This window comes from Nycticebus coucang, chromosome 6 (assembly GCF_027406575.1).
Source record: "Nycticebus coucang isolate mNycCou1 chromosome 6, mNycCou1.pri, whole genome shotgun sequence".
Taxonomy (NCBI): Eukaryota; Metazoa; Chordata; class Mammalia; order Primates; family Lorisidae; genus Nycticebus; species Nycticebus coucang.
In genome coordinates this window covers 79596004-79617330 of record NC_069785.1, presented here as the reverse complement: position 1 = coordinate 79617330, position 21327 = coordinate 79596004, and the positions used below count along the sequence as shown (strand labels likewise).

At 36.8% G+C, this 21327-nt stretch overlaps 1 protein-coding gene across 1 annotated transcript in view; it reads right to left on the bottom strand.

Moving 5' to 3' along the window:
• Positions 1-21327, bottom strand: part of SCAPER (S-phase cyclin A associated protein in the ER) — a 580407-nt gene that overhangs the window by 515252 nt on the left and 43828 nt on the right. Inside the window, exon 3 of the mRNA XM_053594624.1 lies at positions 3458-3575. Coding sequence (XP_053450599.1) covers positions 3458-3575 — 118 coding nt within the window. The remainder of the gene's footprint in view (positions 1-3457; positions 3576-21327) is intronic.

Here is a 21327-nt window from a genome sequence, read left to right as displayed (position 1 = left end):
TAGAATTCTGGTGTGAAGCCATCTGGAGCAGGGCATTTTTTAGTTGGAAGATTTTTTATTGTTTCTTTAATCTTAGTGCTTGAAATTGTTCTGTTCAGGAGCTCTATTTCTTCCTGGCTAAGTCTAGGGAGAGGGTGTGATTCCAAATATTATTCCATTTCCTTCACATTGTCAAATTTCTGGGCATAGAGTTTCTGGTAGTATTCAGAGATGATCTCTTGCATCTCTGTGGGATCAGTTGTTATTTCCCTTTTATCATTTCTGATTGAGGTTACTAGAGATTTTACTTTTCTATTTCTCATTAGTCTGGCCAATGGTTTATCTATTTTATTTATTTTTCCAAAAAACCAACTCCTTGATTCATTAATTTTCTGAATGATTCTTCTGTTTTCAATTTCATTGATCTCTGATTTGATTTTGGATATTTCTTTTCTTCTACTGAGTTTAGGCTTAGATTGTTCTTCTTTTTCCAACTCCATAAGATGGCTTGTGAGATTGCTGATGTGCTCTCTTTCTGTTTTTCAAATGTAGGCATCTAAAGCGATAAATTTTCCTCTCAAAACTGCTTTTGCAATACAAGTTTTGGTAGCTTGTGTCTTCATTGTTGTTATCCTCAAGGAAGTTGATGATTTCCTGTTTTATTTCTTCCTGCACCCATCTGTTATTCAACAGAAGATTGTTTAATTTCCATGTCTTTGTGTGGAGTCGAGCGTTTTTGTTAGAATTGAGTTCCACCTTTAGTGCCTTATGGTCTGAGAAGATACAAGGTAAAATTTCAGTTCTTTTGATTCTGTTGATATTTGTTTTGTGTCCCAGGATATGATCAATTTTGGAGAATGTTCCATGAGGTGATGAGAAGAATGTATATTCTTTATCTTTGGAATGGAGTGTTCCATATGCGTCTATCAAGCACAGTTGTTCTAGGGTCTCATTTAAATCTCTTGTATCTTTGTTTAATTTCTGTTTAGAGGATCTGGACAGCTCTGTAAGAGGAGGGTTAAAGTCCCCTGTTATTATGGTATTATCAGATATCATATTGCTCAGACTGAGTAAGGTCTGAGCAATAAGTAAGCAATAAGTAAGGAAGATATTGGCCTGGGGAAAGACTTCATGAAGAAGACTGCCATGGCAATAGCAACAAAAACAAAAATAAACAAATGGGACTTCATTAAACTGAAAAGCTTCTGTACAGCTAAGGAGACAATAACCAAAGCAAAGAGACAACCTACACAATGGGAAAGGATATTTGCGTATTTTCAATCAGACAAAAGCTTGATAACTAGGATCTATAGAGAACTCAAATTAATCCACATGAAAAAAGCCAATAATCCCATATATCAATGGGCAAGAGACATGAATAGAACTTTCTCTAAAGATGACAGACGAATGGCTAACAAACACATGAAAAAATGTTCATCATCTCTATATATTAGAGAAATGCAAATCAAAACAACCCTGAGATATCATCTAACCCCAGTGAGAATGGCCCACATCACAAAATCTCAAAACTGCAGATGCTGGCGTGGATGTGGAGAGAAGGGAACACTTTTACACTGCTGGTGAGACTGCAAACTAGTACAACCTCTTTGGAACGAAGTATGGAGAAACCTCAAAGCACTCAAGCTAGACCTCCCATTTGATCCAATCCCATTACTGGGCATCTACCCAGAAGGAAAAAAATCCTTTTATCATAAGCACACTTGTACTAGACTGTTTATTGCAGCTCAATTGACAATCGCCAAAATGTGGACACAGCCTAAATGCCCACCAACCCAGGAATGGATTAACAAGCTGTGGTATATGTATACCATGGAATACTATTCAGCTATTAAAAAAAATGGAGACTTTACATCCTTCGTATTAACCTGGATGGAAGTGGAAGACATTATTCTTAGTAAAGCATCACAAGAATGGAGAAGCATGAATCCTATGTACTCAATTTTGATATGAGGACAATTAAGGTTATGGGGGGGAGGAATAGCAGAAAGAGGGATGGAGGGAGGGGGGTGGGGCCTTGGTGTGTGTCACACTTTTTGGGAGCAAGACATGATTGCAAGAGGGACTTTGCCTAACAAATGCAAATAACCTGGCTTATTGTACCCTCAATGAATCCCCAACAATAAAAAAAAAAAAAGATTCACCAATGTTATTACATGTATCAGTGATTTTTGGTTTTTTGAAAATAAATGTATATTCCACTATATGATGTACCATAATTTATCTATTCTTCCACTGATAGGTATACTATTTGTTTGATCTAAATTGATCTAATATAAATTTTCATACATTGAAAAAAAAATAAAAATTTTTTGAATAATAAAAAAAAAAGGTCTCCCATGAAGAACTTGGGCATCAAAATAGAGAAATTGATTAAAATCCATTAAATATCATAAGAAGCCATAAGTCTACCCAAATTTAAAATAAATAAATAAATATATATAAATACACACATAAAAGTCAAGAAGTCAAGACAAGGATCTTCCTTACATTAGAAGGCTAACTAATAAATGTGGAAGGAATAATGGAATTAGCATATCACCATTTTGCAACCACCAGAGTAGTAACTTAGTAAGCCAAGAATTTTCAATGGAAGGTACAAACAGTGTGTGGACTGTTTCAACAGAAACAATATTTATATAGCTTTAAACTATTTTAATTACAAAGGAAAACATTAGTTACCTCATAGTGGAGAAACTGGGCAGACACCACCTTAACCAACTGATCAAAGTTAAACTCACTAATAGTTAAATAGATACCATGAGCCTCTTCTGTTGCAGTGAAAAGGACACATCATTTATATAGAATTCCTACCAAAAATATAAACTTGCTAATCATGAAAGACATCAGAAAAGCCCAATTGTGAAGAATACTCTATAAGCCCCTAGAAAATTTCCAAGTGAGGTATCCATTAGGACACTCAAACCCCCTCTTTTCTGTACCCTTATTCAATCTTCTATACTGCCAGCAGCATGGACTTCCTACTATGCCTAGCCAATAACCAGAGAGGATTTAAGAGAGAAGATATTTTTTCCTAATTCAAATAATAATAATGAGAACTAAAGAAATTCCTGTTGTTTTCTAAAACAGTACATTAAGTTATACGTAATCATTGTAAATAGAGTTAATTTTTAAACCCTTTTTTCATTTTTACAAGAATTAAGAGAAAAAAATCTAAATTTCCTACAACTTATTTTTTTTAATTTCTTACAACTTTTTTTAAAAACCTCTAATGTGCCTGCCAGTCATAACAACACAACAAACACAGTTTCATTACTATCTGAAAGAGCAAAACTTTTATAAAACTTTTTGCATATAAAAGAAATAAAATTATTTATTTAGTATGTACTAATTTGCCCAAGAGTTCTAATTATAAACAGTTTTCAGTCTGTGTACATTTAGGACTAAATATATCCTTCTAATTTACAAAAAAATATTAAACTAATTTTTTAATACATACCATCATCATCTTTGCTTTCTAGTGGAACACTCCAAGCTATCAGGTTTCTTGCTGTACGACCCTCCTCTGCAACTATTCTCCTTACTTTGTCATGACTGTTGGAGCGCTGGAATGAAGCCTGGGTTTGGAAAAGAAAATATTTATTAGATTATTAGATACTTGATTAGTCAACATATAGGGTATATTTAACAAAGTTATTATTTCTCACACTATCTGTGAAAGGAAACACATAAAACTCATTTGGGATTTAAAAGATTGTCAGAGAAAAGAAAGTCATGTCTTTTTTTAAGTCTAAAAACAACAAATTTTACAACTTTAAAAATAAGTAATTTTTAAAATAAGGACTAGAAACAAAAACAATGTTTGTGTTATTAAATTTTAAGCCTCTTTAATTTTGTGAAGGCAAAAAACGAAAACCTAACAAACACATGTATATGTAAAAATTAAAAAAAAAGCAAACAAGTAATTTTGAGAATAAATGAATGTAAGTTGTGAGAAGGTTTTCTGAGGAGCACAAATATCCTTATCAGCACCACTCCTACATTATCAACAGGCCCAAGTATCCGTATCACTTTTTATAGACATGCTATATGCAATATTTCCACTGAAGACTTTGCAACATAAAATGTTTTGGAAAATTTTTTTTTCATTTCCTAGAGATAGTGCTAAAGTCAACCTCCTCTTGGTTAATTGCACAATTTTATCTCCATGTTATTGGGATTTAACAATAATTCCTGTTACAGACATTTAAATTACAAATTTTAAAACTCAAATCACTGCATACAATGTGTGTAATGCTCTAGCCCCACTCAGCCAGTATTGAAAATAACACTAGCCTACACAGCACCACAAAGACCTCAGGTAAACTGGGAGCCAAGTCCAGTAAAATAAAGGAAATTACGTCCCCACTAATGAATGCTATGTGAAAAATAGTCTATTTCTATAAGAAGAAAGGGAGCCTAAAGTAGCCATATGAGCATGAGGACGCAGCTTCCTTACCTAACCTTTACCTCCATGTGGGCAATATGCCTCTTTCTGAAACAAGTTCACCACCAGGCCCAGCCCAAAATCCAAGCCCAAGTATTGGATGCTTTCAGACCCTCTTCAAGTTCTTGCGGCCCATACTTTGAGCACTCCTGAATCCGAAGGCAACAAACATGTACTAGGCAATGTAATATGTGGAAAGCACTGTGAGAGACTCTGAGGAGAACATAAAGAAATACAGGTATTGTACTTATCCTTAAAATGATAACAACCCAAATAAATGAATCAAACATGTAAGAGCAAAAAATAATACATGTACTAACCAGTAGTCTCCAAAGATGTTCCCCTCCCCACTCAACAAACTACACCTGCTGGTGTTCATGCCCTGTGTACTCCACTCCCCGTGAATTTGGCTCTTGCTTTTTGATAAATAAAATGCAATAGAAGGGACACAGCACAACTTCTGAGTCCCAAGATTTGTAGCCTCCACCTGGATTTCTTTGGACAGTCACTCTTAAAATCCAGCTGTTATGCCATGAGCACCCCAAACCACAGAGAGACCACACATATGCAGCACTCTACTCTAGGTCCCCACTTGACAGACAGCATTGCCTACTATGTGTGAGCCATTCAGGACAATGCTCCCCAAGTGAGCCCCCAGATAACTGCTACTATCCCAGTGCCCCACTCGATACTGCATCACGAGCACCACCCAATCAACTCACGGAATGAGATAATAAGAACTCTGTGTAGGCACATTAATGTACACTATACTTCCCTGGATCTATCTGGATAGAGCTATTTTTTAAATCATTAGATTATATTGATACTTCTGATATTCATTGTACACCACAGGGTTCATTTTAGCCTTTTCTTTTCCTTATTTGAAGCTTCTTTCTCCAACAGTAAGAAAACTCAGCTTACCCATGTTTACTTCTTTGTTAAATTCTTATATATACATAAAGTAGTTTCATAATTGCAAATCTATATCCCTGAGAAACTCATTTACTTGCTAGATTACAGCATTTCTGTACAGGTCTTGTCTTTAGCCTTATACCATCCAAAGTACTGTTTGTGAAAAGCATTAGTTCTTCTCATCCTTACCCTGGAATATGTTACTATGTGCTTTCTATTTTCCATTTTCCCCACCTACTGGTTGACTTTAATTACTTGTTTCTTTGGGGAATATGTGAAGAAAAAGCAACATATTATTCTCAGGTGAAAGAACTTATTAATTTAATGAGTAAGTATGACTATGTGAGAAGAATCACTACAGTACACTCTAGAGCAGAAGTCAGCAAATGTTTTTTACAAAGGACTGGATAATATTTTTTATTTTAGGCTTTGCAAGCCATCTCTGTGACAAACGCTCAATTCTGCCGTTTTAGGCGAAGCAACCATAAACAACATGTACACACACGTGGCAAGAAGTTAGTTGTGAGACGAACAGAAACATGTTTACTTTTCATTCTGAAATAACTCCAAATTATAGAAAAATCACAAATTAGCACAAAAAATACACAAAATACCCTACCACTTGAGAATAAGTTGCAGTTATGATACCTCTTGCTGGTAAATACTTCAGTGTGTTCTGCCTGTATACCAGGATACTGTCCTGTATAACTATCCTACAACTATCAAAATCAGGAAATTATCACCAACACAGAATTATTTTCTAACTTATAGAAAAATTCCACCAGCGGCCCCACAAATGTCTTTGACAGTATAAAACTGACAAAAGATATACATGTCAAATCTATTAAGAGAAGTGTATAAATGTCTTCACACAATAATTAAGAAAGTGCAGTGAAGGCTATATTAACCAATTAGTTGTAAGAATGTCAAATTGTATATAAAACCAGCACATTGTACCCCATAAAGGCATAAATGCATTAATGTACACAGCTATGATTTAGTTAAATATATATATATTTCTCCAATCCTCCCAGAAGCTCTACAAACTCCAAACAGGATAAATACAGAGAAAACTACAACTAACCTCATCAAAGAAAAACTGGTAACTGGAAACAAGGAGAAACATCTTAAAAGCATACAGAAAAATAAAAAATAACTCATTACCTTTAAAGAAGCAGCAATAAGAGTGACAGCATTGCATTGTGCGAAGTGATAAAAAAATGCACAATAAACTCTAATAAGTCAATAACTTAACTTACTTCCTATTCAGTGGAATAGTACAGTCAAAATCCTAACCAAAAGGTGTTCAAAAGGAAATGGTAAGAAAACAAGACGGTATGGAAAATATCTTTTTGAGTTTTGTCATAAAGGAGAAGAAAGAAAGAAATGAACAGAAAGGACTTTTAAGATAAGCAATAGTCTGTCATAGTTTCATGGTGATAATGATCCAGTAGAGAAAGAAATTGTGTTATGTTGAAAAAGGGAATAATCATAGGTCCTAAATCCGTGAGTGATGGATTTGTATATTGGGTTTCCATATGCAAATGAATTAACTCACCAACCAATCCAAACTACTAGGAAAACAAAGACAGTTCTCTCCTACTCTAATACATTGGGAGGAGAGGCTATCCCAAAATTTTATCTCCAGAACTTCTAACTTTTTACATCTTTAACGTGAACACCTGTATTAAGATTTCTTCATTCCTCTGACTTCAACCTGGGATATCCAAGCAGACTCATTAAGCTTTCACTGAAACTCTTTAGACTGTGAACACTGTCCTACCTCCATTTGGTGCTAAGTTTACAAAACTCTTTTTTTTTTTTTTTTTAATTGTTGGGGATTCATTGAGGGTACAATAAGCCAGGTTACACTGATTGCAATTGTTAGGTAAAGTCCCTCTTGCAATCATGTTCTGCCCCCATAAAGAGTGACACACACCAAGGCCCCAACCCCCTCCCTCCATCCCTCTTTCTACTCCCCCCCATAATCTTAATTGTCATTAATTGTCCTCATATCAAAATTGAGTACATAGGATTCATGCTTCTCCATTCTTGTGATGCTTTACTAAGAATAATGTCTTCCACTTCCATCCAGGTTAATACGAAGGATGTAAAGTCTCCATTTTTTTAAATGGCTGAATAGTATTCCATGGTATACATATATACCACAGCTTATTAATCCATTCCTGGGTTGGTGGGCATTTAGGCTGTTTCCACATTTTGGCGATTGTAAATTGAGCTGCAATAAACAGTCTAGTACAAGTGTCCCTATGATAAAAGGATTTTTTTCCTTCTGGGTAGATGCCCAGTAATGGGATTGCAGGATCAAATGGGAGGTCTAGCTTGAGTGCTTTGAGGTTTCTCCATACTTCGTTCCAAAAAGGTTGTACTAGTTTGCAGTCCCACCAGCAGTGTAAAAGTGTTCCCTTCTCTCCACATCCACGCCAGCATCTGCAGTTTTGAGATTTTGAGATGTGGGCCATTCTCACTGGGGTTAGATGATATCTCAGGGTTGTTTTGATTTGCATTTCTCTAATATATAGAGATGATGAACATTTTTTCATGTGTTTGTTAGCCATTCGTCTGTCATCTTTAGAGAAAGTTCTATTCATGTCTCTTGCCCATTGATATATGGGATTGTTGGCTTTTTTCATGTGGATTAATTTGAGTTCTCTATAGATCCTAGTTATCAAGCTTTTGTCTGATTGAAAATATGCAAATATCTTTTCCCATTGTGTAGGTTGTCTCTTTGCTTTGGTTATTGTCTCCTTAGCTATACAGAAGCTTTTCAGTTTAATGAAGTCCCATTTGTTTATTTTTGTTGTTGTTGCAATTGCCATGGCAGTCTTCTTCATCAAGTCTTTCCCCAGGCCAATATCTTCCAGTGTTTTTCCTATGCTTTCTTGGAGGATTTTTATTGTTTCATGCCTTAAATTTAAGTCCTTTGTCCATCTTGAATCAATTTTTGTGAGTGGGGAAAGGTGTGGGTCCAGTTTCAGTCTTTTACATGTAGACATCCAGTTCTCCCAACACCATTTATTGAGTAGGGAGTCCTTCCCCCAAGGTATGTTCTTGTTTGGTTTATTGAAGATTAGGTGGTTGTAAGATGTTAGTTTCATTTCTTGGTTTTCAATTCGATTCCAAGTGTCTATGTCTCTGTTTTTGTGCCAGTACCATGCTGTCTTGAGCACTATGGCTTTGTAGTACAGACTAAAATCTGGTATGCTGATGCCCCCAGCTTTATTTTTGTTACTAAGGACTGCCTTCTTGAATCATCTCTTCTCTACTTACTCCCATAAAGGTAGTCCCTGCCTTTGCGTTGCAAACATCCAAATGATGTGTAACTTACAGAGGCTATTATAAGTAAGAGGTAAATGTACCTGTTCCAACTTACATACAAATTCAACTTAAGAACATACCTACAGAATCTATTTCATTCATAATCTGGGGACTGCCTGTACCTTCCAAAAAATATAACACCATAAACCCTCTTCCTTTATTACACCTCTCAATACGTATTAGTCAGTTCTATCTAACTTACACTGGCATCTATCATTTGGGCTACCTAACCATTGTTTTAACCAAGAATATCACTGTTTCTTCCAGACCAAATGAACAAGTTTAAATAGAAGGCCTATTTTCAGTTCTGTATGAGATAATTCCCTTACGCAACCCAGAAAATCTGGAGTCTTCATAAATTAATAAGTTTCTAAGAACTAAAATGGACACTCACAAGATAGCAATGTTATGGTAATAGTAGATAAAAAAAAACTTCAATTCTAACGTTAATGTTTAGTTCTGTAAACATTTCAGTTGTATCATAAATTTTACCAAGGTAGTTCTTTTGTACTTAGTAAACATACACAAACACACATTCAAAGAAAATGCCATCGGTTTAAGACTTTTGTTTTTATTTTTGCTTCCAATACTTTACATGCAAAAACATTATAACTATTCATCTTACTACATTTGACTGAAAATCATTTTTCATTTTAAAGCACAGATGCTTTCAGTAATATATGCTGAATGAACTCCTTTCAATAAAAACTCAAATTATAATCATTTTTACTAATCTAATGCTTTCAAAAATGTCAGTAATAAATAAAATAGATTTAAATATTTTAATCTAAGGAAAAGGATTTAAAATGCAACAAATGATACTAAGAAACTTCATAACTTCATTCCATTTTTGGAATAGTATTTGTACATAAATTCTTTTCTTACAGGAGTCTTCAACAAAATATGTCTGTTTTCATTCAGAGTCACAGTATGCCATCTAGTGCTGTACGGAGATTTCACAGAGGCTTGTTCAAATATTTAATGTTTCAATTAAAAGCATAAAGGTCAGTCCTAAGCAAAAGAGTTTTATGTTCAGATCTTACTGTATATAATCCAAGAAAGGAAGTGTTCAGAATGTTCATGAAAGAGACTAATATTTCTGAGACTTGCTCTCAAATTAGAAAAACAAATTTTTTCTTTTTTTTTTTTTTTTTTTTTTGCAGTTTTTGGCTGGGGCTGGGTTTGAACTCGCCACCTCTGGCATATGGGGCCGGCGCCCTACTCCTTTGAGCCACAGGCACTGCCCTGTTTATTAAATTTTTATGTTTCTTTCTCCATAAAACTTACTCATTTACACAGGTTTTCAAAATCCATTGATACTACTGCTTGTCCATAAAATGAAATTCTCATACCTTTTTAAAATGGTTTTTCAGCTTTCTTTTTTTTTTTTTTTGCAGTTTTTGGCCAGCCGAGTTTGAACCCGCCACCTCTGATATATGGGGCCGGCACCCTACTCCTTGAGCCACAGGAGCTGCCCTGATTTTTCAGCTTTCTGAATAATTCAATAAAGAATCTTTCTCTTAAATTTTCACTACTAAAACCCTTCAAACTTTAGGAAGTATGAAGAATATATTAAAATTCTAAAAGTGATAACACTTGCATGTATTTTTATAAACCATGAAACTTACCTGAGAAATTGTGTAACTGCTACAATTTCCCCAGTATTACAGGATGCTGAGCTAGAATCCTGCTCAGTAATTTATGAATAACTTTCTCAGTTCTTACCGATAAGTCACACTTTTCTAAAGGTAAAACCCTGGATGAACTAAGGCTGGCTAAACTATTATAAAGGGAAAAAATTATTTCTATCTTGCACTCTGAATAATACATTGAGTCTTATCAATTCTATCTCCTAAATAGTATACCTTGAAAACATAAACAGCATATGTTCTACACTACCCTAGGCTAAGCCATCATCTAAAGCCCAAATTACTAGAATAGCCTCTATGACAAAGACTACCATATGTTCACCAAAACTATTTTCTTTTTCTCCTGTCACAAAGCTAGACAACACTTCCCCGTCTTCTTGCAGCCACATGACTAAGTCATAGGGGAAAAGGGCCTTATTGATTTTTTTTTTTTAAAGGTCTCCTCCATCATAATTTAGGGTCTCTCACTCTCTCTCTTCCCTGACTTACTGGCTAGATGCAGAGATTCCAGCAAGCGCAAGAGTCTGTAAAGAATGAAGAGATCAAAAAATGAGAGTAGATTTGGTCCCCAGAATCATAAGGCAGAATGTCACATGTTAAGTACCTAACTGAGCTATTAAGTGAATGAAAAATAAACTTCTAATCTATTGGTTCCCTTTCTAATTACAAAGGACAAGGAAATTCAGACCAACGATCTAGTTGATAAAAATTTTTAAAGCTGAAAAAAAAAATATTTTTAATATTTCAGGAGCACGAGAAAAAAGTGGAAGAAGTGACCAATTATGATGCCAAGACTAGGGAAAAACAAAAACCTACAGAGGAGAATGCAGCAATCAGAGCTGCTTTTCTCTCAAAGGCATCTTACAATTCCAAGAGAGAAGGCCAAGGCAGAGCAGCTCAGCAGAATTTCATAGACAAAAATGTGAGACAAAATTTATCCAATTCCAGGCTTGAGGTTAGGATCCAGAATAGCATCATGTCAGGAGTAAGGGTAATTCAGAAATAGACTAGCCCTAACAAACAATGGAGGCAGTTTTGAATTATCTCAATCCCTAAGAAAGTAAGAATAAATTGCAACTCCCAGAATTGCTAGCCATCTACTAGAAACAAAAGTAAATCTTCTAGGGAAGATATTACATCTTAGGCATCAAATTATCTGTTCAATTATTCACATACAGGGTGGCCATAAAGTTTGTGGGCAACTTATGACCACTCTGTATAAGGTCCTACATCCAAACATAAACTACTAGGCATAGTAGAAAACAAGTAAATGACTAAAGACCAAGAAAAATTATAAAAAACAAGTCTATACTCACATATGATCAAAATAATAGAATTATCAGGCAAATAGAAATTATAAAATGGGAAAATATAAAATTTAAAAACTGAAATTAAGAACTCAGTAAATTAATTTAACAAGAAATGAGTGAACTGGCCTCAAATATCCCGAATGAAAGCAGAAAACAGAAAATATAGAAAATAGAAAAAATAGAGAAGAACACAAAGACAACACAAAGAAATAAAAGGTCAAACACATGAACAAAAACTGAAGCCTGAGAAAAAGAGAAACAAAAATTAGATTAGAGCATATAAAGGCTAAAAACTTTCCAAAGCTATCAAAAGGAGATCATCACAGAATCAAGAGGCACTACAAATGTTTAAGAATCGCGTAAGCCCAAGAGGTAGAGGTTGCTGTGAGCCGTGTGACTCCACGGCACTCTACCGAGGGCGGTACAGTGAGACTCCGTCTCTACAAAAAAAAAAAAAATTTTTCTCAAAATTTTAAATAATGAGGTAAAATAAAAAGACAAACACCAGACATATTAGGGTGAAAACTACTGATAACCAAACAAAAGAAAACCTTACAAATAGTCACAAGTACCTTTACAGTAGTAATAATAAAACTGTCAAGTGTCTCCTTATCAGCAATAATAAATGAATGTAAGAAGTCAATAAAATAGTACCTTCAAAGTTCTGAAAGTAAATAACTGCCACATAGAAATATGTGAAAATATTCTTTTAAGGCTCAGCGCCCATAGCACAGTGGTTACAGTGCCAGCCATGTACACTGAGGCTGGTGGGTTCAAAACCAGCCCCAGCCAGCTAAACAACAATGACAACTGTAACAAAAAATAGCCGGGCACTGTGGCAGGCACCTGTAGTCCCAGCTACTTGGGAGGCAGAAACAAAGAGAATCACTTTAAGCCCAAGAGTTTGAGGTTGCTGTGAGCTGGGACACCACAGCACTCTACCAAGGGTGACATTGTGAGACTCTGTCTCAAAAAAAAAAAGAAAGAAAAAGAAAATATTCTTTTAAAAACTAATAAAAGAGGCAAGCATTCTCCCTCTCCCCTCCCCACCCTTTGTTCTTTTCAGATGCCATACCATCTCAATGCACTCTACTCTTTTCCTTCTCTCTTTCCCATCTCTCCCCCTACCTTCTAAAATATAAACTTACACTTTTACTATCTTAAAAACTAACAAAATATAAAGACAGCCAAAACAAACACTGACAACAACACAGTAACCTAGGCCAGAAGGGGAACCCACAGCCTTAGGCCATATGTGGTCTTCTAAGTCCTAAAATGCAACCTTTTGACTGAATCCAAATTTTACAGAACAAATTCGTTTATTTTTATTAATACATTTTTGTTCATCATTATATTTTTATTTTATTTTTAAATGAATATATTTGAAATATCAAGAAATAAAACAAGTTTCAACAAAATAATCCTCCCAGATTGACCATAATTAGAACATTAGTAAACCTAAGTTAAGGGCTGCTATAGTCATGTTTTAGTTCTAACTTCTCTCGCTAACTGGCCCCACTACTGCACGAGGACAGTTGGCGAGAGTTTATGGGATCGTGTACACAGTTTGTAATCAGCTTTTGACAACAGTGCACTGTCTTTCTGTTTGTAGTGGAAATCACAGCTCAAGAGCATTTTTTAATTCTTTCTGCTCAAAGGCCCATCATGGCACAGAAGACCAAGAGAATGCTGAAGGAAGGAAACAGATTTTTTAATGAGGACTGGGAATTGAAATATTATCTTGTTTCTTCTAAAAATAAGATGATTTGCTTGCTTTCTGTTACACCAATAACATTAATCTTTAATGTTTAATATTGTTAATCTTTAATATCTTTAATAACATTAAAGAAATGCAATGCTCATCAGCATTATAACACTCATTAAGAACCACCATATTTTAAATTAGAAAGAGGGCATGAAAGGTTGTATTGCGGAAATTAAAAAAGGAAAAGTAAAAGCAAAGGCAATTCGTTCAAGCAACAATTCAATTCAAGCAAAGTTCCAAAGCAATTTTTTTTTCTGGAATGACCATCAGAGCAGACATGGTTATGAGGTCTGACAAATAAGTTGGCAAACTCATCTTAGGAAAGTGCTTTAAAGAGTGGACTAGGCACTGGCATCAGTGCATAGCTTCCCAAGGGGACTACTTCAAAGGTAACTATAGTAAAATTCAGCAATGAGGTATGTACCACTTCTTCTAGTATGTGTTGGTGAAGTTAACTGTCCCTGTTCCTAACTCAGGAAAAAGAGAAGCCATTCAGTTGTTGAAGTTGTAGGATGCTCAGATCCCAATAACATTTCAAAGTACAAACAGCTGCCTCTTCCAAGGAGAACCATAAATGATGGTTATGAATTAGCCTTCAACTTAACAGAACAATTTCATTTAATACTTTACAAGGAAAATATATATTATTCCATGACTTTGGGTAAATCAACTGATACTATTAACTTGGTGCAAGTTTTATACTTCAGGTCATAATAGAAGATTTTCTTACTATGAAGAGTTATTCATTTTGGGCACTGTTGCAAACAAAACACAGATAATAGATATCTTCAACAACTTTGAAAATAAATGTCATAAAGCTGGATGGAATTTGATCAATGTAGTGAGTGTATGTACAGATGGCAGACCTTCCATAACAGGAAAGCATGAAGGGTTTATAGCACAGATTAAAAAAAGTATTAACAGATCCAGATGGCCTCATTTCTTTTCAGTTAGCATCAGCAAAATCTCTGTGCTAATGCTACTATTTTAAGTGGCACTTTGCAACAAGTTATGAGGGTTACTAACAACACTAATATGCTAACTTTGAACAATGTGGTATTCAGTGTGGGTTTGCCATGTTATTCTAAGGATGCTGGATATCAGAGGGACAGGTGTTAGCCAAAATTTTATCTCTGTAAGAACAGATAGTTAAATTTTATGAAGTACAGAATAAGAATGAAGCATTTCTATCTGATATCATGTCATGTCAAAATATCTGAATATTTCTTTGCAAGGTAAAATGAAGTCTAGATACATGGGTCATTACAAAAGTTTTGAGATACGCAAAAATGAAATGTAAAATCCACACAGACAGAAACAAATGAAGGCCTCCAAGCAATGCCAATAAGCTGAGCAAATTAAAACTTGCATGGGTAAACCTATATATATGGTATGTGGGAAAAAGTTCAGGCATTCTGAAAAAAACTATCTTTTTCAAAACATTTCTTCAAAAGGAAATTTCAGATCAACATTTTCCCTAGTTAGCAAAGATCATTGATAAGCACATGATATATGTGAATTGTTTGAAGAATATGCAGCTGTTATAGACCCAGTAGATCACAATGAAAGGCTCACTGACTTTGAGAATCATGACACCACATTCATATTAACATTTCAGCCTCACCTACTTGGTACAACCAAGGCACCTAAAGAACTACAGATGGAATTGACTGAGCTCTTCATAGATGACATTTTAAAGTCATTGTTTGATGCAAAGAAAGATCCAACTAAAATAAGTAAAAAACGTAGAATATCCATGCCTTTGTCCAAAAAATGCTTTCTTGCTTTTCAGCCACGTATAGATTTGAATTTACAGTCTCCTACCTAACCCAAATCAATACACCCTTAAGGTCACAAATGACTGGTACCCATCCAGAGGGTCAACTGAAACTGCAGACCTCCATGCTGCAACCAAAAATTCAGAAGTTTTCTAACAAAAAGCAGACATGACAAAGTCATTAAAAGGTTGTAATTTTAAAACAAAGTTTTTCATTTTTGAAATTATTAATTACATAGTAGTTAGAGTTTTATAAAATAATGTACGTTTTAAGGTATATAAAATTGAAGTTTCTTGAATGTGGCCGTATTTGATTACGGCCTTCCAATATGAAAAGGTTCTTCACCCTGACTTAGGGGAAGGGAAGTAGATGGGATGAAGATTGGGATTAGTGATTAATCACCAAATTCAAGGAGATGTTAGCCTTACCGTCACAATTTGCATTTTTATTAGCAAAATAGTTCATAGATTCTTGATTACATAAAATGCATTTTTTCAATAAAAATAAAAGCAAAAATCATGGCTCGGTGCCTGTAGCTCAGCAGCTAGGGCACCAGCCACATACACTGGAGCTGGCGGATTCAAATCCAGCCTGCCAAACTACAGTGACAACTACAACCAAAAAAATAGCCAGGCATTGTGGCAGGCGCCTATAGTCCCAGCTACTAGGGAGGCTGAAGCAAGAGAATTGCTTAAGCCGAAGAGTTTGAGATTGCTGTGAACTGTGATGCCATGGCACTCTACCAAGGGTGACAATTTGAGACTCTGTCTTAAAAAAAAAAATAAAGAGGCGGAGCATGATGGCAGATGGGACGGACATGTAGCCCACGTCTCCCAAGTCATCAGGTGAGAGGAAGGGGGGGTCTGGACCTTTTCCCCGCATGGATTATTGCTGTAGACAGACAGTGGAGACGTGCAGCGAATTGGCGGATTGCTGTATTTGAGGTGTAATTTAAAACCACGGACTCTGTTGTAGATTCTCCCTGCTCTGGCCGTTCTGGCCAGCAGGCCCCTCCCTCATGGAGGACAGCAGCGGGCAATTCCTGGCAAAACCCATTTGACGAAAATTTATTCCTGAGCTGAGTTTAGCGACCCTAAAGGGGCCCTGCTCAGAGCCATAAGGGACTAAGCAACCGGATGGAAAATTGAAGGGAAGGGATTCCGCCTGGGAAACATACATTTTGAATTGTCCACAATGGCGGGCACCTTCCCCCAGAACAACAGGAGTGATTAAATAGACCAGACCATTCTGGGTGGGGAATACTGGTGTGGGCTGGCAATTCAGGCTGTGCGGCAAACTGGCAGGTGGCTAGACTCAAATCTCCAGACTCAAAAGTGAGACCCTGAGCCACATAAACTGAGCAGAAGGTTTCTGTGTGCTGCAGTGGCGCCGCTGGCAGCAGCCAGCCACTCCCCCACAGCCAATTGCAGTTGCCAGTTTGCAGGAGAACACGGGAGCAGAGTGGAAAGATTTGTGAAGGGTGGACTCCTGCACCAAGTTGGGAGGTCGGATAGGAATGCTGTCTCGAACAGAGAAGCTGAGGTTGCACAACAATTAGGTAAAAACTTTTACAGAAACTCCAAAATGGCAATCGGCCAGGTAGGGTGGTTACTGTGGTTAACAGTGTAAACTGTGAACCAGGTATAAGCCTGGGAACTACTCACAACGCCACCTGGTGTCCAGAAAGTATATTGCATTATAAATATATTCCTACGAAAGTTGATCCCTACATCACACATATAGATGTATATTTCTACATATATACAAGAATAATATTTTTGTGGTTGGTGCCTATTTTTTCTTCTTTTCTCTCATCATTTTCTTGGAGAAACTATCGTTAATTTTTATTATTTTTATATATACTTTTTTATTTTTATTTTTTCTATTTTTAATTTTTTCTTTCTTTTTTTTCTCAATTATCCTATGATTATAATTTTTATTGTAGTTGGGGTTTTTTGTTGTTGCTGTCTGTATGTCTATGTGTTTCCGATTGATTGTGCATCTGTGAGCTTGTGTGTCTGGTAGCCTTTTTATCTGTTTACTTGCTCATTTGGTCTCAACAAGTTTGGTGTTTCGACCTGCAATTCTGAGCTCCCAGCACTCCCCTCCACTCTCAATCTGAGGTCTGGAGACCTGTCCCCCAGGAGTCCAGATTCTTGGGTGATTTCTCGAGGGGTGTGGACAGGGCCTGGACTGCAGCTGGTCAGTGCAGATTCTGCACCACGGGAGTGAGGAGACGACAGTCAGCTGAGAGGGAACCACATCGGAGCGGTAGTGCCCTGAGGCACAGAGCAGCAGCCATTCTTAGCAACTATAAGGCCCACTCCCAGATATTCTGAAGCCACAACCCCTGTTTTCCTGGGCAACCAGAGGAGGCCAGGCATCTTCTCAGATGGCAACCACTGCGGAACAGATCTGGTACTGAAACACAGGTCCCGTGAGTAAAGGGTTTGCCTGTGGCGGTACCAGCTTGGGTGGAGCGTGGGGACTGGAAAATGCACACGCAGACCCTGGAAATTCCCAGGGTCGGGCTGACCCAGAGGACCGCTTTACTGAGCCTAAGACGCACCCAGCCCTCAGGGGATCATCAGCCCATAGACAAAGGAAGGCAGGAGGCTAAAGCTGACCGTGCTACGAATACAAACCTGCAGGAGTAAAGACAGGACCTGAGGTACAGGTTCTGGGAACTCAAAACAGTTTCTCTTCTACAGAGGAATTTAGCAGGGACAGAAACAAACTCCCACAAAGTTGTTTTGTTCTGTCAGTAACATCAATCAGGGCTGGGGCTGGAACTGAGTGAACACCCACCAGCCTCCATCAAGTGCCCGAGGTTGTCAGGCCTCACCTACCCCTGCTGGATAAAGGCAGAGAGCAGTGGCCTGGCTAAGCAGATACAGATTTCCTTGTGATTTAGACAGGTACAAACCCCCGGAGTATCTGCTCACTGGACACAACTGAGTCACAGCCCTGTGGGGGCTATCAGTGACTGGGTGTGACAGAGGTGCAAGGTGGTGAAGGAGGCATCAACTTTCCCAGACTACTCTATTTGCTGGGCGGGTCCTCCTGACTTCTCAGAGCACCAGAGCAAGTCATATTTGAGTTGTCACCAGACCCCTGCGATCCAGTTCCCAGAGACCTTTGAAACTCTCACACCTGAGACAGGTGCTGACTGAGACAATTGAATGGACCTTTTGAACTGAGCCAATCACCTGAGGATTATTCAAGTGGTGCCCTGGGTGTGTGGTTATAGGAAGGTTTAATTTTCCTTTTCCAATTGTTGCCTGTGGGGGTCGGGGTGACTTAATTGCTGGTATTTCTCCACAGCTGAAACTTCAACCCAGAGTAACTGTTTCACTAGAGTCCAACAGAGACCAGCTGAAAACAAGACAGAACCACTTAGCCCAACCACACCAAATAGGTGCCCAGTCTCTCAGGCTGTAGCATTGTATGGGTCCCCAACAAAGCTCGAGGGGATATGTCAAACAGCGTAAAATAATCACGGGGCGGAATCAACAGAAAAACTCTGGTAGAACGAATAACCAGAATAGATCAACCACCCCCCAAGGAAAGATATGGCAGATGTAACTGAAGATCCCATTCATAAACAGCTGGCCGAGATGTCAGAAATCGAATTCAGAATTTGGATTGCAAACAAGATTAATAAAATGGAGGAAAATTTGGAATTAGAAATTCAAAGAGCAATTTAAAAGTCAGAATTAGAAATTTGAGGAGAAATTCAAAAGTTGTCTCAAGAATTTAATGAATTTAAAGACAAAACCACCAAAGATTTCAATGCACTGAAGCAAGAATTTGCAGCCCTCAAACATCTCAAAAATACAGTAGAATCCCTCAGGACCAGAGTGGAGCAAGCAGAAGAAAGGATTTCTGACATTGAAGACAAAGCTTTCGAACTTTCAAACGCTCCCAAACTCTTAAAGAGGAAGAGAAATGGAGAGCAAAAACAGATCATTCCCTCAGAGAGCTTAGGGATAATTCAAAGAAGGCTAATATCCACCTCATTGGAATCCCTGAAAGTGATGAAGTGGCCTCACCAGGCACAGAGACCCTTCTCCATGAAATTATCAAAGAGAATTTTCCAGACATGCCAAGAGATTCTGAAATTCAGATAGCAGACAGTTTCAGAACCCCAGCACGACTCAATCCGAATAAGACATCCCCCAGGCATATAATTAACTTCACTAGTGTAAATATGAAAGAGGAAATTCTGAAACTAGCCAGACATAAGAAATCCATTACCTACAAAGAGAAGAATATAAAAAAAATAATAATAAATTAAAAAATAAAAGTGAAAAACAAAAACTGAGATTCTTATTCTTATGGATATTCTAAAAGAGAAATAAAATATTACTAAATTTATGAGCTCAATAAATTGGTTTAACACAAATTAGACACAGCAGAAAAAAGGATTAGTGAACTGGAAAATTTAACAGTAGAAAATATCTCCATGAAAGTACAGAGGAAAATAAAAATATAAACACACATAACAGAAAACAAAAGATAACATGGGATGCAGTGAAAAAGTCCTAAAAGGTATAATTACCAATCCTGAAGGAAAGAACAGAGACACAGAACAAATATTTGAAAGGAAATGGCTTTAAAACTGACAAAAGGTATTAGCCAAATTCTCCCAGAAGCTCTACAAAGCCCTCAACAGGATAAAAACAAAGAAAAGCGCACTTAAGCACATCATAAAAAACTGATGAAAACATGAAACAAAGAGAAAATCTTAAGAACACCCAGAAGGGACAGAAACTCATTATCTTTAAAGGAGTGACAATAAAACTCTCAGATGATTTTCCAACAGAAACAATAAAAACCAGTAAATAGTGAAATATCTTTAGAATACTGAAAGATTGCTCTGTACAAATCTGGCTTATTTAGCTGGCAAAACATCCTACAAAATGAAGGCAAAATAAAAATATTTTCAGACACACAAACTCTAAGAAAATTTATTACCAAATAGACTGCACTAAAAGAAAAATTAAAGGAAATTTTCTGGAAAGGAATAAGAAAGTTAAATTTCTCTAAGTACTGTTCTACAGTTTGAATTTTGAGCCATGTAAATGTTGAATATAGTAATAGAATTACATTAAATTGTTTATAAAAGAAATCTCTAAAAATCAAAAAGAAGCCGAAGATAGTGGAATAATTTTTTTTAAGATACTGAGAGGGAAAAAAATCTATCAACCTAGACTTCTGTGCAAAGCAGGATGATCTTTCAAAATTACTGCATTTAAAAAAAAGACATTTTTCTGACAAACCAGAGTTTATGACAAAAAGACCTCCTATGGTAGGAAATTCTCAGGAAATAGCAGACAAAAGAAAAATGACTCCAAATGACCAATATGAAAAAAATCACTCCTTATAACTGAGAAGGATTATGGAGTGCGAGGGGTAAGATAAGAACACACAGATAGATCTTCTCCCACCCTTCCACACAGAAAAGGGGGCTCTTCCCTAAGCCCTACATTTTAGAAAGATGCACCCATCAAAATCATCAAAACCCAAAGATAGGGCGGTGCCTGTGGCTCAAGGAGTAGGGCGCCAGCCCCACTATACCAGAGGTAGCAGGTTCAAAACCTGCCCTGGCCAAAAACTTCAAAAAAAAAAAAAACTAAAGATAATCAGTAACTAATTGAGTGAACTAACAAATGGAACTATGTTTGCCTGGGCTGAAAATGAGAAGAGGAAAAGGAAGGGAATAAATGACAACCTCTGTGCTGGGAAAAGTAAGAATATCTACTTTTAAGATTGGCCACCCCAAATACCCTAAAAGAGGTATGTAGGCAGACTGGGTTTCTCATATAACTACGTTCCCTCTTCACTTTGAATAGTTTAAGAAGATACTTAGAATTGCCTGAAAATTTGGAGTTAGAAGAGCAAAGCATAGGGTATTTGCCCTGGCTCTCTAGGAGGGAATTTCACTACTATATCAGTTCCTATTCCAGATTCAGGAACTATCCTAGTCCAACTTCCACTGTGCCTGGCCCACAAAGACCATGCTTCTTCAAGAGTTGTCTGGCCCCTGAGAAGGAATGCAAGTCAGACTGTTGGCAGAGAGTTTTCTATTATTTTCTATATTTAATATTTTCTAACTATTTAACATCAA